Source organism: Aspergillus steynii, assembly GCF_002849105.1.
Source record: "Aspergillus steynii IBT 23096 chromosome Unknown P170scaffold_7, whole genome shotgun sequence".
Taxonomy (NCBI): domain Eukaryota; kingdom Fungi; phylum Ascomycota; class Eurotiomycetes; order Eurotiales; family Aspergillaceae; genus Aspergillus; species Aspergillus steynii.
Window position 1 is genome coordinate 1,905,237 of NW_020194404.1, and position 16,277 is coordinate 1,921,513.

Consider the following 16,277-nt stretch of genomic DNA (forward strand, 5'->3'; position numbering starts at 1 on the left):
CCGTAATTAGACTCAGCGCATGACATGAGTTCGAACTCAAATAATAAGCAGCGATAGTAATCAAGAGTGGACGATGTGTGATGATAAAGGCAGCGCTACAAGTAATGAAAAACACGAGAACAAAGAACCACGAAACGTATGAGACAACCAGGCCAGGAAAAAAGCACGATAGTAATCGGAGTCGAATGAAGAAAAAAAAGAAAAAGCAGAAAAGGAAGGATCTTATCAAAACGCCTCCCGGGCAAACCGTCTGTCAATCAAGTTTCGGGCCCCGTACCAAACGGACAAAGCACACTGGCCACTGGCTAGGGATTCCACATTCGCATGAGGCTGATTGATGTCGTATTTTCCTTCCGAATTTGGGTGGGAGATCGATATCCATTCACGATCCATTTATCTTCTCTGGACCTGCCAGTCCCGCAACTCTAGTTGTTCTGCTGGTTGTTCAAGATGCGCAGAATAGCCAGGAACAGGTTCAGAATATCCAGGTAGAGCGAGATCGAGGCAGCAATCTCCTCCTCGACGTGATAATGCCGCATGACCATCTGCGTATCGACCAGGATATACGCGGAGAACAGCAGCGCCGCGAGACCGCTGTAGATCAGCTCGGTGGTCTTGCTGTGCATCAGCATGGCCATGAGGCCGAACATGAACAGGAACAGCAGGCCGCCGAACAGGTAGGGGATCCAGCTGGTGAAGTCGTATTTGGTCTGGCAGGCGAAGAGGGTCAGGGCGACGAATATGCCCAGGGTCAGGATGAGGGCCTGCACGACGATGCGGGCGTCGTAGAACGAGGTGACGACGCTGACGGAGTAGGCTTCGAGGACGGTGAAGCCGGTCAGGAACAGGAGGTTCGCCGGGTAGCTTTTGCGCTTCCAGAAGGTGGCGAGCATGAAGCCGATGGCGCCGAAGACGGACACGAACATGAGCCATGGGTGCGATTGGATCCAGGTGCGGTAGCCGTCGCTGAAGAAGGAGATGGAGCTCATGATCGTCGTGAGCAGGAGCTGCGCCGTTCTGGGGTTATTTGGTTCTCGCGTTAGTTGCTTGGTCTTGGTTTATTGCGATTCAGAGTTTCGCGCCTTTAGGCAGTGAAACTGGCTATATATTGAGGACAGAGCACTTACAAAATCGCATAGACCTTCCGGATAAACTGCATACGGATGGGCAGGGTGCCCTCCGCAACCATACCGCCGAACTATACATTCGCATCAGCACATCTCACTCCTTATGGTGTCCCAGAAAGCACCTAGAGCCATGCAAAAAGCTACCACGAACCTTGAAGTCATCGGGAACATTGTCGTCCTCGCTGCGAGGTTGCGCGTAGTCGGCGGTTGCCTGATAAGAAGGCGGGGGCTGGGGGTATGCCCGCTCCTCAAAGGAGTCCCGTTGAGGAGCTGGCTCGTATCTGGTATTCGCAGCCATTCTGCTGTGGTGCACACTGCGCGTTCGTCAATCGGGATGAAACTCGAGTCTGAGGCGAGTCACTCACGGGTTTGGTGATGGAATGAAGGTAAATTGCCAGGGGAAGAAGGCGGCGTTGATGCGAGGCGCTTCTAGAAACGTGACGTCGGGTGAGATCACATGATGGTCCTGTCAGTTGGTGCCTGGCAATTAAGGCATGAATCATCCGAGGTGGTGAATACGAATACGAGCTGAAAGAAAGCCATGGACTGTCTAAAATGAATTCAATCGTTTATAAGTTTTTAGCCCCATTATAGTATTTATTCTAAGCCTCCCAAAATATGTACTCATAAGTAAGGTGTTCAAATATAGTCTCATGTCCCGAAATCTCTCTCAATATATCGCCAATCCATATATCCCAAAACTAATCTCTATCTGAAGATGTTCTAGGAGACCCGCGCGACGGGCCCTCCTCATCTATAACATCATTTGCATCTGTATAAGGCCTCGAATCTCCAGGGTAGTCATCGTCATCGCTGGAGTCATCAGGGCTCTCCCCGGGACCATGCGACACACTAGCAACAGCCATCTGATCCGGACGCTTTCGGCGCTCGAAATCTTGCGCGTGCGCTGAAGCCAGGATCGTTCCGACGCGCGACATTCCGCGAGCGCGCATCGAGGCGCCGGGAGTTGACGGAGTGCCGTGCTCAACGTCGGCCGGGGCGGACTGCGCCGTGGCGGTCTCTGGTTCGTGCAGCTGCAGTTCGGCGGTGTGGTCGGCTTCAGCCTGCGGAGAAGCTACCTCGTAGGGCAGAGGCACGTCCCTCGACGCTCGGAATAGAAGAACATTTGTGCAATGCTCATTCTCCACACGGAATATGGTCCAGACACCGCGCCGGCAGATCTCACTGAAGGAAACGGCAAAGCTCAAGACCGCCGAGTGCTGGATGTCGTGGGCGAATATGGCGTAGAAGATCCAGTTGAAACGCACGATGACATCGATGGCCATGGCGGCATAGTAAACCCAAGCTTTCCGGAAGGCTAAAGCGTCGCGCAAAAGCGGGTTCCTAGCGTACGGATTCCCTAAACTCCAGTCCATGGCCAAGTCCCAAACGGAGGTATAAACCGCATTCAGCAGGGCGAAGGTGATGAATGGGGCTTCGAACCGCGTGACCTTGTCAATGCGGTACATGCTCAGAGTGGCGTAGTAAAGCACGCCAAACATATATTTCCCAAAATTGAGCAGGTGAGGGAAGACGTTTTTCGTATCTGCATAACGACGGAGGCATTGTAGGGCACGCAGTATGGATGGAATGCAGGTGAAAAAACCTAATAGTCTGGAGTGGGACGAATTGCACTGTGGAGCATTCGACCAATGTTTGGCGTATAGACAGAAAAAGAGAGCAATGTTCTGGGATGAGTCAGTCACTGCTTCTTCAGCATGTCCTTGATCAACTTACGCCCATAGCATACGTTTGGGAGCAGTACATGTCTCCCAGGAAGAAATCTCGGAACTCGACAGGGTAGAATCCAGCAAGTGCAAGTCGCCACTAGTTCATTGTTAGCCACATGTTCTTAATAGAAGGGGAGTCATGACGAACGTTGGAATATGCCCACCACTTTCGACTTCGGTGGTATAGTACGCGGGCCGGCAGGAAAAGAACAATCACTGTAATGGCCACAAGCACAACTGGCCAGTAAACATACATGGCGTTGACCGATAGAAAGTTTAGCCACATAAATAATCCGAGTATAAACATGAAAAAGCAAGGTAACTGATTCAGAGTTAGAAAGGAACGGGACAAAAAGTTCGAAGGGAACGACCATACCTCCGATAATTGACGCCAATCTAGAGCGTGTCTAGTGTCATATTCAAAAACGAAAACATAATTTATCTTAGTCTTTGTCCAGACTAAACAATCTAAACAGAATAGTAAAAAGTGGAAGACGACAAGGAAATAGCCACCGTATATCTGCGAGACTTCTTAGCCTGAAACGCATAGGAGAATTACATGCATAAGGAGATGCAACTCACCTGCATCAGGTAGCTAGTGTGGGCCTGTACCTCAGGGTCCGAATGACGGAGATGCTGGGCAGCGTACACCAATGACTGAATGGCGAACAGAATTCCCGCCATCAGCAGAATGCCAGAGAGGAAAGTATTCGACGAATAGTCCCCGAACTTCGAGACAGTATGGCGAAGCTTTGATGCGGCCAGCTTTCGGTTGCCGCGTTCGAAATATCGCGCATACAGATCCTCGGTTGCGGACATCAGATTCTCAATCACCTCGCTCTGGACAAACCACGCCTTGTTGACCTTCTCCGACATGTACCGCATCGTCGGACGAGCGTTAGCAACCTTGTCGTACTTCTTGTTGATTTTTCGGAAAGCAGTTCTATTCAGGTAGGCATATGCCTTCAACAGCTCGATGCCGCGATAAAACTCTTGTAGGGCGTATTTCAATTTCCTCTTCGCAACGCGATACGGAACCTCCATATTCGACAGATCGTCCGGCCGGCGGCTAAAGTCCCTGCGGCTCTGGGAAACATTTTGATCTTGCGCCTGGAGTCCCGGGGTCGCCATCTCCGCCAACGCTTTGGAGTTCTTCCCGATACGACGCCCTGTGAACGCATCCTTCAATCGAGAGCCGCTGAACCCACCGAATCCGTTCGACGGAGCCGAGTCTCCATCCGGTACCCGGGACGATTTCGTGCCCAAGACTTCCTGGATCCGCTGGTCTCGCATGATGTGGAGTTGCTGGCGGAGGACGTGCAAGCGCTGAGTGGCCTCCTCTTCTTTCATCTGATAGAAGGACTCGATCTTGGAGAATTCGCCGTCCAGGAAGGCAAAGAACTCATCCTGCCGGTGTTCAATCTCCGACAGCTGCTGGGTTTCCTGGGCCCGCTTCTCCGGAGAGTCCCAATCGGGGTGCGAGAAGACTCGTTTGAGAAGCTGGGAGGTCCTCTTCGCCGACGGACTCGACACCGTGTTTCTCCTGTATCCCTTTCCAGAGGTCGACTGTCTCGCCAAGGGGCTTGCATTGGAGACGTCCGCGGGCACAGTTCGGGTACTCGCATTCCTGGACATGACCGGGGATGGCGACTGGGGAACGTGCAGATGGTGGTCGTCTCCGTCCGGCATGAACTCGTGCTCCTTGGGATCGAGCGCCGGGTCTGGCAGCTCGAGGGACGCCACATCGGACGAGGCGGGTTGGTGGGGTGGCGTTGCGATTATACTTCCATAACTTCCCACTGCGGCGGAGAACCGAGAGCCCGCGTTCCGCAACGGTTGGCGTTCATTTCGAGCACGAGGGGTAGGGATTGAACGGGAGGTGAGCGCGCCGCTTCGGGCTGGAGTCGAGGGATTGTTGATCGAGTCGGTGGCATCGGGTCTTCTATCGGAGGGGGTGCGATCGCGACCGCTGGGAGAAGCGAATGAGGCATCATCGGGACCGGAGATGACACGTCGAAGCGACGGATGGCTGGGATTTCGATTGGATTTTTGGATGGCCCGCGAGATGGCCTTTAGTTTCTTTTTCCCTGCCTGCAATCATGACGGGGGAGACGGTTAGCGGAGATGGAAGGGATATGGACATCGAGCTAAAGACGCCGGCGGAGTATAGAACGAGACGAGCGACGAGAACTGACCTTGTAGTCCAGGTACTTGGCACGCCATTCTGGAACTAGCTCCTGTTCCAATTCTCTGTAGAATGCCCAAGATTAGCCCTCATGCACACTGTGAAACCTGGCGGCGAAAACTGGGCGTGACTGACTTGGCGAATTTCATCCTGCGGAGGGAATGTGAGCGGGCATGATAGTAAGGAGAACAAAAGTGGCGGCCACGAGGGTATAGGTCGAAAAACCAATTAATCCCTCAGCGATCGAGCGGCCCAAACGAGCGAATCTTCCAGGAATTTTTTATGGTTCTTTCTCTAAGATCTGGTTCAGTCGAGTCTAGGCTGTTGCTGCTCCTCTCCTAGTTATAACCGCCGAGCAGCAGACAGCCGGAGGAGGTGGAGTCTAGGAACATCTGGTACCCAAGGGAAAAAAAGAAAAGGGCAAAAAAAAAAAAAAAAAAGGAAAAAGAAAAAAAGAAAATACAAAATGGAAAAAAAAAGGAAGCCAAGAAAAGCAAAAATCAAATAATGATCGGAGGAGAGCCCCTCTCACGCAACAAAGGAAAAAGTCGAAGGTCGGGTTCTGCCCAAGAGGCGAGCATCATCGATCGGTGTCATACACCGACGATCCGTCGACTGCAGGCAGTAAGGACCTTCGGACCTATCGAGCCAATAGTACCGGGTCGCCCTGCGCGGGTGCCCTCCTCACCGATGTTTTGATTGGGCCGGGAGGGAGCACGTGCTGGGCGCCCGACGCTCATTTGCACGTTCGGTTTGCCTTGCGCGTCGCCGCCTGCCCTGGTTGGCTGGCATGCCGGATTAACTTTCTTGCCGGCCGATGGCGGCTTGGCCTCGGCCAGTGGCGGGCGCGGAAAGCCACCCTTGGAGCGGGAGCCCCTTGTCAGTTGTCAGTCATCCACACAGTAGGAATAAATAGGAATAAACAAATCCATCCCCCAAAAAGCAAAAATAAATAAACACCCAATCCCGGCGCCGCTTCCCTCCTTATCTTCCCGGCTCGAGAGGTCGGGAAGGTTCAGCCCTACCCCCCTCGCGAACTCTTGCATCGGCGGGCAGACTTACATGCAGCCGGATTGCTCCGTGCCCCGTCGTCAGCCCTCTGAAATTCACGGATCATCCTGAATGTTGCTCTTGGGACCTCTCACATAACTGGCGCGTGCCAAGCCCCAAGGCATCCGACCCGCGAATGGCAGGGCGTCTCCTATTTGTTTGGGATCTGGCCTGAGGCCTCCGAGATTTATTGCCTGCACCCTGGCCCCGGCCCTCCCCACCCTGTGCGACCAGCCCTGGAGAAAAGACCACATGTGCATGGATGCAGGGTCTATCTATATACGAGACGCCCCTACGAGGTTCTGATACCAAGATACCAATAACCAATATCACGTCGTGTTGGAAGAACATCAGTTGGAAATTCAATTCAATTCAATTCAATTCATTGGAAATACAGTCGTCATCACATTGCATATCTCTCAAGCCCCAACCAGCATACCATCCGCAGGACATAGTTTACCAGCGGCTGAAGCTCTCGTGGCGCTCATAGCGGGAAGGGTCGTACTGATCAGCACCGTGACCCTGGACGTAGTGCTCGTCATACATCTGGTGCGCATTCTTCTTGGCGTGCTCGTGGGCCTTGATCTTGTCGACCTGGTCCATGCCCTTGGTCTCGGCGAGCTTGTCGACCTCGGCGCCGACAAGGCCGGCGAGGGCCTCCTTAGCGAAAGCGTGGCTGACGGGCTTGCCTGTTGCGACGAGAATGGTCAGAGGGACTGATGTCACGGAAAAAGCAAAGAGCCAAAAAAGCAAGATGTCAAGACATACCCTCCTTGCGCTGGTGGTCCTCCCAGGACTTCATACCGGCGAAAGACGCGGCACCGGCAATGAGCTCGTGAGAGAGGTGGCTCTCGTGGCGGCCCTCCTGGACGTCACGGTGAGCGTTCTCGGATTCACCTAAATACTAGTGGTCAGCCATTGGAATTCATTTGATTCTCGACCAGCTTATGGCTTGATACGAGAGAAGTGAGGCATATCAGAGACTAAAGGGGTCTCGTGACGGGCAACACCGGGAGGGAGGAAGGGAGAAAGCTGAACATACCCCAGCCCCAAGCCATGATGATTATAATATGAAGGTTTGGAAAAAAAAGAAAAAAGTTTAAGAGAGAGAAGAGAGTGTTTGGAGGAGAGTGTGGAAGTTGTTGATGAAGAAAGTCTCGAGAAGAGGGGATTGAGAGGCTTATTATAACCTCAAGATCCGAGGGAGGGGTACCTCAACCTCGAGTCTTCAAGCTATCGTTGCCCCTCCATACACTCACTTTGCCCCACCGTCTACTAATCTCGTGGAATTGTCTCTAGGACCTTCTGGGTAAAAGCGGTGCTAGCTATGCCCACCGAGTCTACGAGTGGATCGCCGGAAAAGCAGATCGAGTGGCCATCGTCGCTCGGAGACTGCCACGTTACCCAGAATAACCCCGAAAAGACGGAATGCCTTCGAAAGTGATCGCCGATTCAGAGTGTTTGGATATGGAGATGTTTCTCCAGCCGCGGCATCACCGAAGAGGGGAGGCCCCAGGATGATTAGCTTTACTGGCCGCCACTCGCTTCGTTGGTTCCAACATTTAGTCCTACGCGATGTCACAGCCACGGCCCAATCATGGTGGCATTTCAAGTCGTTCTGATGAGGGGAAGGAAGGAGGGAGGGTTGAAACCAATGGTGTATCACGACGGGCAAATAACGATGTCCGAGTGCTCGGGACTACGCAACTTCTCGTATCCGGAGTATGGAAGGGCGAAGAGAGCGAGAGAACGAGAGACCCATCCTGCGGGAATCGCTTGCCCGTCAAAAATGCGCTCAGATGATCGGTCTGTACGGTCGTATTGTGTAATGGTTTTGAGATTATTATTTATTAATTGACTCGAAATCGTGGGCGATGATCGTACGTACGTGTCCCGTACCTTCCAGGAGCAGTGCTGATCCGCTGGGATCCGCCGATGGGCGAATGGAGCCCTCAGCCTTACTCCATTTCGGCGGTGGATCTCGCCGCGAGGAAATGAGTGGACGACGCCCCATTCAGCCACAAGTGCTGTGGTGTGACGAGCCGACTCAGCCGAGCCACTTGGTCGCCAAGCTTCTCTTGTCCAAGGCTTGTCTACCGCCCTATAGCCCTACCGATACGCCAGGCGTGGTGATGGCGCTTTCGATCAATTTCCATCAATCGCCCTGGATCATTCGAAAGGATGTTCAGGAGACCACGACTGTGTTTTGGCTCGAGGCAAACGCAGTCAGCGTCCCTCTGGTCCCGAAGGGGATCTGTTTCATTTCCCTGGGCCAATGCTAATTCCGATCCTATTTTGGGCCATCCGAGTGGAGAGCGACGTCGGGTTATGTTTGGCTCTGCCCCCCTGAAACCCCCACCGCGAGGACCGGCGAAAGTGAGAAAGTAAACACTAAACAATAACAGTGACCATACTGCGTAAGGTACGAGTCTGGTCCCTAGGTAACGCCTTGGGCAGTGGACTCCATCGTGCTGGACCACTGCGACCTCAGACAGTGGCGGTGAGCAACGTTCAGGCAGCCATTTTCCCTTATCGGGGACGACTTGTGGCTGAAGCTGCAGTGGAGCAATAGCAAGTGGTCACTCTCCTGCCGTCCTCCATCTGCACGCTGTAAGGTCCGACGGTGGAGGTCTGCGTCTGACAGATCGAGTAAGCCTCTGCATTCCGGTCCCTTCTCCCGACTCCTTTGGGTTAGTCGACGGAGGAAAGGAGGCATTTATGACATAGCACTTCTATGTATAACTACTAGTGTAATCTCTGGGTGGAGACCAGGGAGAGTCCCCAGCGCTGCATTGCATTGCATCGTCACGGATCCATCCTCCGTATTCGACATGGTCCAATTTGGAAAGACGCATCGGTGGCTTGCCTCGGGCGCACCAGGGACCGGGTAGATTCCGACTCCCTACGTAATGGGCTCTGCAGTCTGTACACTTCACTCTTTGAAGTGGACGATCTCAAACAAACGCCATCATCGTGGGAGGCGTACCTACCTACTACGGAGTAGGGAGTAAGCTTTGTGCCAGGAGGTCTATAGTTACCCCCTGCATAGCAATGATTCATCCGTTCAACCCCTTAATGGCGGAGTCTGTGCAGCTTCCCTTTGCCCCAGCTTTGCATAGGGATGCGTTAGCACGCAGCTCCCTTGTTCAACCTTAAGCATCTTAAATCCACGACTGCATCATCTCAAGACTGGTCTTATCAGTGTTTCTCAAAGCGCCGTACGTTCTGCAGTTATACCATCAAGCCATCGAGATGTATCCAGGCATCTCCAGGATATTGGTCGTTAACCCAATCTCAGGGTGACACAGAACGCAATGCAAGGTCATGGTCGATAAACCAACCGAGAAGAAATGCATTTGCCATTTCAGGTGTTACTCCGGAGTAATACTACTGTTTCATGCACCTTTGATCATCAACGCGACTGGCTGTTCGGGTGGTTATCAGAAGGACCAGCGAATGTTTCCATCTTTGACTGCAAAAGTATCCGTCATGGTCTGGACCAGCACATTCCAATTTAATGCTAATACGTCACTGTGCTATTGGCATGTACGGGGCAGTATGGTGTTTCAGCTTGATTGTCGGTGATTCGGTGAGGTACTCTGACAGACTGGTAAGTATTTGGGAGTGATGGCCAGCCGGGTAGCATCCCTGTGGAACGGAGCAATGCGAGTTTCCTGGAAGCAATCGCCTGGACATAGTATTCAGAATACTTGGCCTTTCGTAGCGAATTCGTATGTAGCTGAAATACTCTCAGCTAGCTCAGAGATCTGATCTAAGAGCGTGTGCAATGAAGTGGTATAGTGGCATCTGTAGTGAGAATCGAGATATATGGATTCAATGTATCGGCCAAAATAAATGGCTGGAACGAGCCTGCCGAGCAACATTCAGGTGGAGGGTAGTAATAGACATTTGATGTGTTTGATTCGTTTTGTCGACCTGTAAAGCTACTATTGGCGCAGCTTCCAAAATATATAAGCTATGTCAGACATAGCCAGCTCTCATCAACAGGACAAAATATCAACAACATGCTGAGCAATCTGTGGTTTTAGATGAAAGACTGTATCATTGGTAAATGCCAAATTTACATTAAGACCTGAACAACATGGCCTACGAGAGAAAAAGATAGGAAGAGAAGAGAGCAGACCGAGGCAGCTGTAGATGCGGCGGGGACTAACCCGAATCGGCACGAATAAATTCCGCCCTCAGAATTCAATGCTTTGACAGTCGACCTTGAAAGATATCCCCGGCCTGATTTGACTCTCTCTACATCTCCAATCGGTCTCAAACACCACTACCAATCAAACTTTCCTCTTACTATCCTCTGCCAAACTTCAACCTTCCTCCGGAGCAGCTCTATCCATACCTCCGATCTAACTCTTACCCACTACATCAATTACACCTCAGCAACACCCTTACCAACCGACCACCAACAACTCCATTCACTCAACCACGAAAAACCCACCATGCCGACCAAAACGCCCTCCCAATCCGACTTCCCCTCACACCTCACCCTCACCCTGACCCCTCCCCCGCCATCCACATCCACATCCACATCCACCTCCTCAACACGCCCCCCTCCGAACGTCCTAATCCTCCTGCACGGCCTCGGCGACTCCGCCCCCGCATTCACCAATTTCGCGCGCGCCCTCAACCTCCCGGAGGCCCTCATCCTGACGCTCCAAGCCCCCTCCCGCCTCCCCCTCGACCTCCCGGGTTTCCACTGGGGCGACGACATCTCATTCGACACCAGCACGGGCGGACTAGACATGGACGCGGGGTTCGCGCGGGCCACAAAGACACTAGTGCACGAGGTGGTGCGGGACACGCTCGTGTCGAAATGCGGGTATGCGCTGCGTGAGATCCTGATCTTGGGGTTCGGACAGGGCGGGATGCTAGGGCTACTCGGGGCGAGGGAGCTGGCGGGGGAGCTGGCGGGGTGGTTTCGATCGGGGCGCCGTATCCGCTGTCTGGGAGTTCGGTGGGGGAGAAGAATCGGACGCCGGTGCTGGTGGTTGCGGGGAGGGAGTCTGTCGCTGTGAGTGAGGGCGCGGTGCGTAGGACGCAGGGCGTGTTTGAGTTTGTGGAGGTGAGGCGCTATGCGAGGAGGGATGATGGCATGCCGAGGAATCGGGAGGAGATGATGCCGGTGATGCAGTTCTTTGCGAGACGGTTGAGGAGCTGGAAGGGGGTTCCGGAGGGGAGTGTGGAGATTACGGCTACGTGAGTTTGGTTGAGGGGATATGGGATGTGTGGGAATGGTGGTAGTGTGGTGGTATATTGTACAGTACACATGGCATGGTCTAACGCTCCGATCTATGGTGGGAGTTTGGTTATTTCACATCCTCGAGGGCTTTGCGGGCCCGCTCGACGGTTTCGCGGGCTTGGGTCTCGGACGCTTCGTCGATGCGTCTTCCGCCTTCTTGCACCAGGGTGCGCAGTTCTTCCTCTGTCTCCCGCAGGGCTGTCCGGCCGTCCTCGCGGACTTCGTTCTCCCAGAATGTTCGGGCCCAGTCCCACTTGCGCTGCTGCCGTCGGAGAGAGTAGATCAATCCGACCGCGGCCACGGTGCAGGTTTCGTAGATCGAAGTAGATGGAAAGGAGACGTAGGTCAGCGCCGAGAGGACCGAGGTCAGCGACGTGGTTGTGATGCTGAAAGCCACCAGTCCCTGTGCCATCGCCTGTAGAGAAGGCACCTTGGTGTCCAGCAGCTGGTTCCGGCTGGTGGTGATCTGCGTGGGCCAGGGCACGTCGCTCGTGGGAGGAGATTGGGCGTCGGCTGTGCTGACAGGAGATGCATCCTTCGAGATTTCTGTGTCTGGTTTGGGTGCAGGGACATCATTCGTCTCCTGCTGGGGTGCATCGAGCAGGCCGGCCTGCTGGAATTTGCCCGCGGTCCAGATGACCTCCTTCTCTGCACGACGCAGGTAGTTTTTCTCCAAAATCTCCGACGTGATCATTCCGACGTCGTCGACGTGCCAGAAAAGTTTCCACCACGCAAGATCTCTCCATTGCTTGCTGGCGAACCCCTCTTCCAGCGAACTCCGCAGCTCAGAGTGGGCGTTTTCGGCCCACTCGGTCACCGAGCGATCCATTGTCCCTCGCACCAGATCCGAAACCGACTCTTCTTGCTGCTGCTGGGCTCTTATCGCTTGTTGTGCATCCACACCCGTCTCTGCGGCATCGACAAGGGAGGTGATCAGCGACCTCAAGGAGGGATCTAGAATATCTTTATCCGCTCGCAAGGCCGCCAGCCAGTCCACGACCGGCTGCACCCCGCTACCGTTCCAGCCCCGTTCATAAAGCGAGGCGTTCTGTACAGATTCACGGAATTTCCCCAGCGCATCTTCTGCCTGGTCGATGTCCACGAAGGCGACGCGATCGTTATGCTTCTTAGGATCGCTGGCCGCCAGCTCGATCGCGCCGTAAACGGAGCCAGTTTCCTTCTTGAGGTCCGAACGAGCGACCAGATTGCTATACGCAAGCAAGCCGTCCACGCCGCGGCCACACACGATGGCTCTATGCACGGGGTATCGCACCACGTTGTGGCGACCGGAGTGCGAGGTCTGGATGGTCACCGTGGGCACCAAGAACGTTTCCGCCGTGAACCGGGTGCCGGGCAGTTCTGTATCCGCGCCGAGGCTCGAGACCAGAATTTCGAGATTGCCTTGCTTGAGGATCGAGGAGGGGACCGAGATGGTGGGGAGGAGGTTGTTCGGAATGGACTCGGATACTTCGCCGTATCTGTCAATTGTCAGCAGCGTCCCGCGCGCGTTGCATGCATGAAAATAAAATACCGGATTAGTAGCCCCCGCGATGTATCTGCTTCGTAGGCATCGAGCGCATCCTCCCAGTTCTCTCTAGGATTCAGCGGATCGGCCAGTAACAGGCGAACCAGCCGGCGCGCAGAGCTGGCGTCATCCAAACCCAGCACTAGAAGAACAAATCAGCCCCATTGTCCTTTTCCACACGAATTAAAAGTAATGAGAAGAAGAAGGAGAAAGACCCACCGGCAACTCGAATAAGAGGCACCTCCGATTCCAACCCCCGCAACGCAAGTTGCAATCGACTCAGGTTGACCTGTTCCGTCGCAACATTCTTCACCTGGTTCAGAGCCTCGTACAGCTCTCTCAATCGAGGTGGCACCTGTCTGCCGGAATGGATCACGGTAGGCGTAGTTGAGGGACGAGGCGAAGCTGCCCACGACGACTGGCGATTTCCGTCGGAGATGTTGGCGGACCGACGCGTAGAGAGCGCTCGTCTAAAGGTTGCGCAGGACGGGCAGGGGAGGTCCGATGAGCTACCCTGGACACGCCGTAGGCTCCTTGATAAGGAGCCGCGCAATTTGGGAGGCATTGGCGGCAGGATGTGAGGGACTGGGGAGGCTGATGAAGGAGAGTGTGGGCGACTTGATCATTGCAGGGCGGAGAAATCGGCGACTTCCAATGTCTTGGCGCCGGCGACTGCGGAATTGCGCGTGGAGCGACGGCCGGCCTGGAGGGTTTGGCTACAACCCATCCTGGGGGTTACGGACTAAATAGACTAATTGGAAGGGGATCGGAATCGTAGGATCATGTATATATTCATTCATAACTACGGGGGCTCGTGCACGTTGGAAAATTCGCATGGGGTTTGGTCGGGTAAAGAAGCAGGCTTTCAATATGTCAAGATATTTCATGGTGTATCGATTCATCAGCTCATGTAGTTCAGGCGTCACGGACGCCTTTCGCGCGGCAAATACAGTGATAGCCTCCCTGTTTCCGGTCCTCAATACTCAAGACAGTGTCATTCCATCTGTTCACCCACAATACATGACCAGAGAGGGGTTTGGTCAATACGACTGCCCGGCTTCAGCTCTCTGTACGCTTGTAGAGTAAGATCGCATTCCAAAATCCGGAAAATACGTCGAGAAGCCAGGTTCGAACGCTAGAAAAATGCAAACTTGAGGCGGAGTTCTTCGGTGTCACTATCCTTATTAGTTTATGCTTCTCGCTCCTCCTTGGCAGCATCACGTTGCCGACGGCTTCTACCGGAGCCAGCCGACCTGTCATCCGTTAGTATACATTCATAGGTTTTTTTTTTCATCTCTTTCTGAATGTGGAAACTCACATGCTAATACGCCTAGCCACGGTGGCCAATCCAGCGTCGTTGTCGGCCTCGCGCTGAGCACGCTCGAGCGCAGCGTTCCTCTCCGCCTCACTCCGCCTGTACACCTCCTCGGAGCTCGGGGGCAAGCGTTCGTTCTGCAAGTCGACCTTACGGGCGTCCTCGAAATTGGTGATGGCTTGTTTGATACCCTCGGCTCCGAGCATCAAAGTACCCGCCGGAAGACGACCTCCAGCAGCGGTCTTGAGTTCCGTGACTCGCTCCGATTCTTCTCGCAACACCTGGAAGACACGAGATATACGACCGATGGCAAGGATCTTGTTCTTGATGGCCCGGCGCTTGAACTCGCTGCTCTCCGTGTCCATGGGAAGGGGAGGGGAGGAGGGGCCGGTGGCAGAGGTAGGAGTGTCGTCCTCGAGTTCCTCCTTGGAGCAGGTGTTCAGGATGGCCATGAGCATGTCGGTGATCTTCTCTCCGACGAAGGGAAGCGACCAGGTGAACACGTCCATGAAGTTCGGCAGCCAGTACGGGTGAGGAGTGCAGTTGAATTGACGAATGTTCATCACGTTGTTCTCGTATTTCAGGACGGCGGCTTTGTTGTTGTAAACATCCAGGTAGTTCGGAGCACTGAAGATAGTCATGACACTAGGGAACCCGGTCGTTCTGGTCTTTCGGTACATGCGGTATCCAGCGTCTTGCGCTTCGTGAGCTCGGATGATGGAAAGCAGGTTGTTCTTTTCCAGGAAAGCGCAGGCGGCGGGGTAGGAGAAGAAATAGGAGCATCCGCGAACGCTGTTGTGGACGAAGTAGTCACCGGTTTTCTCCTGTCCGAATTCCTCGAGAGGGTCGGCCCAAAGAATATCGCACATCAGCCCATGAGTCGGGGGCTCCCTGAAGCGGTCGATCTGGCCAAGGTGTCAGTCAACGATCGGCCATTGATACAGCACAGATGATGGAGCACCCACCGCCTTGATATCCTCTAGGGTGTGTAGCTCGGGACTCAATCCTCCGTGGATACAGAGGAATTGCTTGTTCATCACCGCAGCCAGCGGCAACGAGCAGAACGAATCGATGCAGGCTTCGTAGATACGGTCGCTGTACTTGTGCTTACACTCCAGCTTGAAGGTGAAGTAGTCGGTCAAATGCCTGCACTCGTGGTTGCCCCGCAGCAGCCACAAAGTGTTGGGGTACCAGATCTTCAAAGCCCAAAGGTAAAGTACACACTGCTCCGGTGTTAGATCGATTCTTTCCGCCACGCATCTTATACCGACCGATAACACTCACCTCGATACTGAAATAACCTCGATCCACATAATCACCCAGGAACAGATACCGTGTCTCGGACGGGTCACCGCCGACTTCGAAAAGCTTCATCAGATCATAGTATTGGCCGTGGACATCGCCACACACGGTGATGGGCGCATCCATCTCCAGCAGATTGGGTTCCGATCTCAGGATCTGCGATCCCGCCTGTATGATCCATAGCGCCTGGTCCTCCGTGAGACGACCTTCTCGATAGAAATGCTGTTTCAGAAATTGGAGATTCGGCTTGGAGGGGTCTTCGGGGGACCAGAACTGCTCGTCCGTCGGGGTGGTCAACGCCGGCGCTTGCACCTCTAGAAAATCGCAGGGCCGTTAGAAAAGTAGACGGGAACAAGAGAGCCACATGAAAAATCATCGCATACCCTTCACTACTCGCTCCATGGTGGACACCTGGGTGCCATCTTCCATGGTATGTAACGAGAAGTCGATCTCCGGGACCGGCTTCTTATCCGTCACCGCACGCGCGATTGTCCGATCCATCTTGGGCAGATTCGAGGGGGGGTGAAGGGTCAGATCTTGGATCTTGAAGAAAATCGCAAGAACTCGGGGCCCCTGTTGGATGGGAACAAGCGCGAGAGAAAGGGGGGAGGAGGTGGGTGGATAAGGAGGGCGAATAGGTGAGCGAGCGAGGAGGGACTGGACTGCGCGGAGACCAACTGCTACTAGCTTGTGGTGGTGGGGTTAAGCGCGGCGGGATTTCAGCGTTCACACACGAGAGACACGGGCGAACCGACAGGAGGTCGATGGAGATTGAGGAGA

General features: G+C 54.0%; 6 protein-coding genes across 6 annotated transcripts; 1 reads left to right on the forward strand and 5 right to left on the reverse strand.

Annotated features, from left to right (window-relative positions):
* Positions 1 to 24: 24 nt before the first annotated feature.
* Positions 25 to 1,441, reverse strand: P170DRAFT_439644 (Bax inhibitor-1 family protein). Its single transcript, XM_024849885.1, has 3 exons — positions 1,279 to 1,441; positions 1,128 to 1,198; positions 25 to 1,017 (listed from the first exon to the last, which is right to left on the reverse strand). The coding sequence occupies exons 1-3, from the start codon at positions 1,423 to 1,425 to the stop codon at positions 426 to 428; spliced, it is 810 nt and encodes a 269-aa protein (XP_024701246.1). The 5' UTR covers positions 1,426 to 1,441; the 3' UTR covers positions 25 to 425.
* A 387-nt stretch (positions 1,442 to 1,828) lies between these two features.
* P170DRAFT_478876 (EXS-domain-containing protein) lies at positions 1,829 to 5,191 on the reverse strand (the record flags this gene model as incomplete). The annotated part of the gene is made up of 6 exons (XM_024853600.1): positions 1,829 to 2,815; positions 2,865 to 2,954; positions 3,006 to 3,179; positions 3,440 to 4,948; positions 5,053 to 5,107; positions 5,178 to 5,191. 6 exons carry the CDS (start codon positions 5,189 to 5,191, stop codon positions 1,829 to 1,831), a joined length of 2,829 nt encoding a protein of 942 aa, XP_024701247.1.
* A 1,357-nt stretch (positions 5,192 to 6,548) lies between these two features.
* P170DRAFT_364622 (DUF3759 domain-containing protein) lies at positions 6,549 to 7,150 on the reverse strand (the record flags this gene model as incomplete). Its single annotated transcript, XM_024844650.1, has 3 exons — positions 6,549 to 6,781; positions 6,861 to 6,989; positions 7,135 to 7,150. 3 exons carry the CDS (start codon positions 7,148 to 7,150, stop codon positions 6,549 to 6,551), a joined length of 378 nt encoding a protein of 125 aa, XP_024701248.1.
* Positions 7,151 to 10,317: 3,167 nt separating this feature from the next.
* Positions 10,318 to 11,316, forward strand: P170DRAFT_458155 (uncharacterized protein; the record flags this gene model as incomplete). The annotated part of the gene is made up of 2 exons (XM_024851770.1): positions 10,318 to 11,028; positions 11,067 to 11,316. Exons 1-2 carry the CDS (start codon positions 10,556 to 10,558, stop codon positions 11,314 to 11,316), a joined length of 723 nt encoding a protein of 240 aa, XP_024701249.1. The 5' UTR covers positions 10,318 to 10,555.
* Positions 11,317 to 11,360: 44 nt separating this feature from the next.
* P170DRAFT_390298 (uncharacterized protein) lies at positions 11,361 to 13,486 on the reverse strand. The gene is made up of 3 exons (XM_024845899.1): positions 13,100 to 13,486; positions 12,887 to 13,022; positions 11,361 to 12,833 (listed from the first exon to the last, which is right to left on the reverse strand). Exons 1-3 carry the CDS (start codon positions 13,443 to 13,445, stop codon positions 11,423 to 11,425), a joined length of 1,893 nt encoding a protein of 630 aa, XP_024701250.1. The 5' UTR covers positions 13,446 to 13,486; the 3' UTR covers positions 11,361 to 11,422.
* A 583-nt stretch (positions 13,487 to 14,069) lies between these two features.
* P170DRAFT_478880 (serine/threonine-protein phosphatase 2B catalytic subunit) lies at positions 14,070 to 15,998 on the reverse strand (the record flags this gene model as incomplete). The annotated part of the gene is made up of 5 exons (XM_024853601.1): positions 14,070 to 14,133; positions 14,199 to 15,100; positions 15,161 to 15,418; positions 15,480 to 15,811; positions 15,881 to 15,998. 5 exons carry the CDS (start codon positions 15,996 to 15,998, stop codon positions 14,070 to 14,072), a joined length of 1,674 nt encoding a protein of 557 aa, XP_024701251.1.
* Between the last annotated feature and the right edge of the window lie 279 nt (positions 15,999 to 16,277).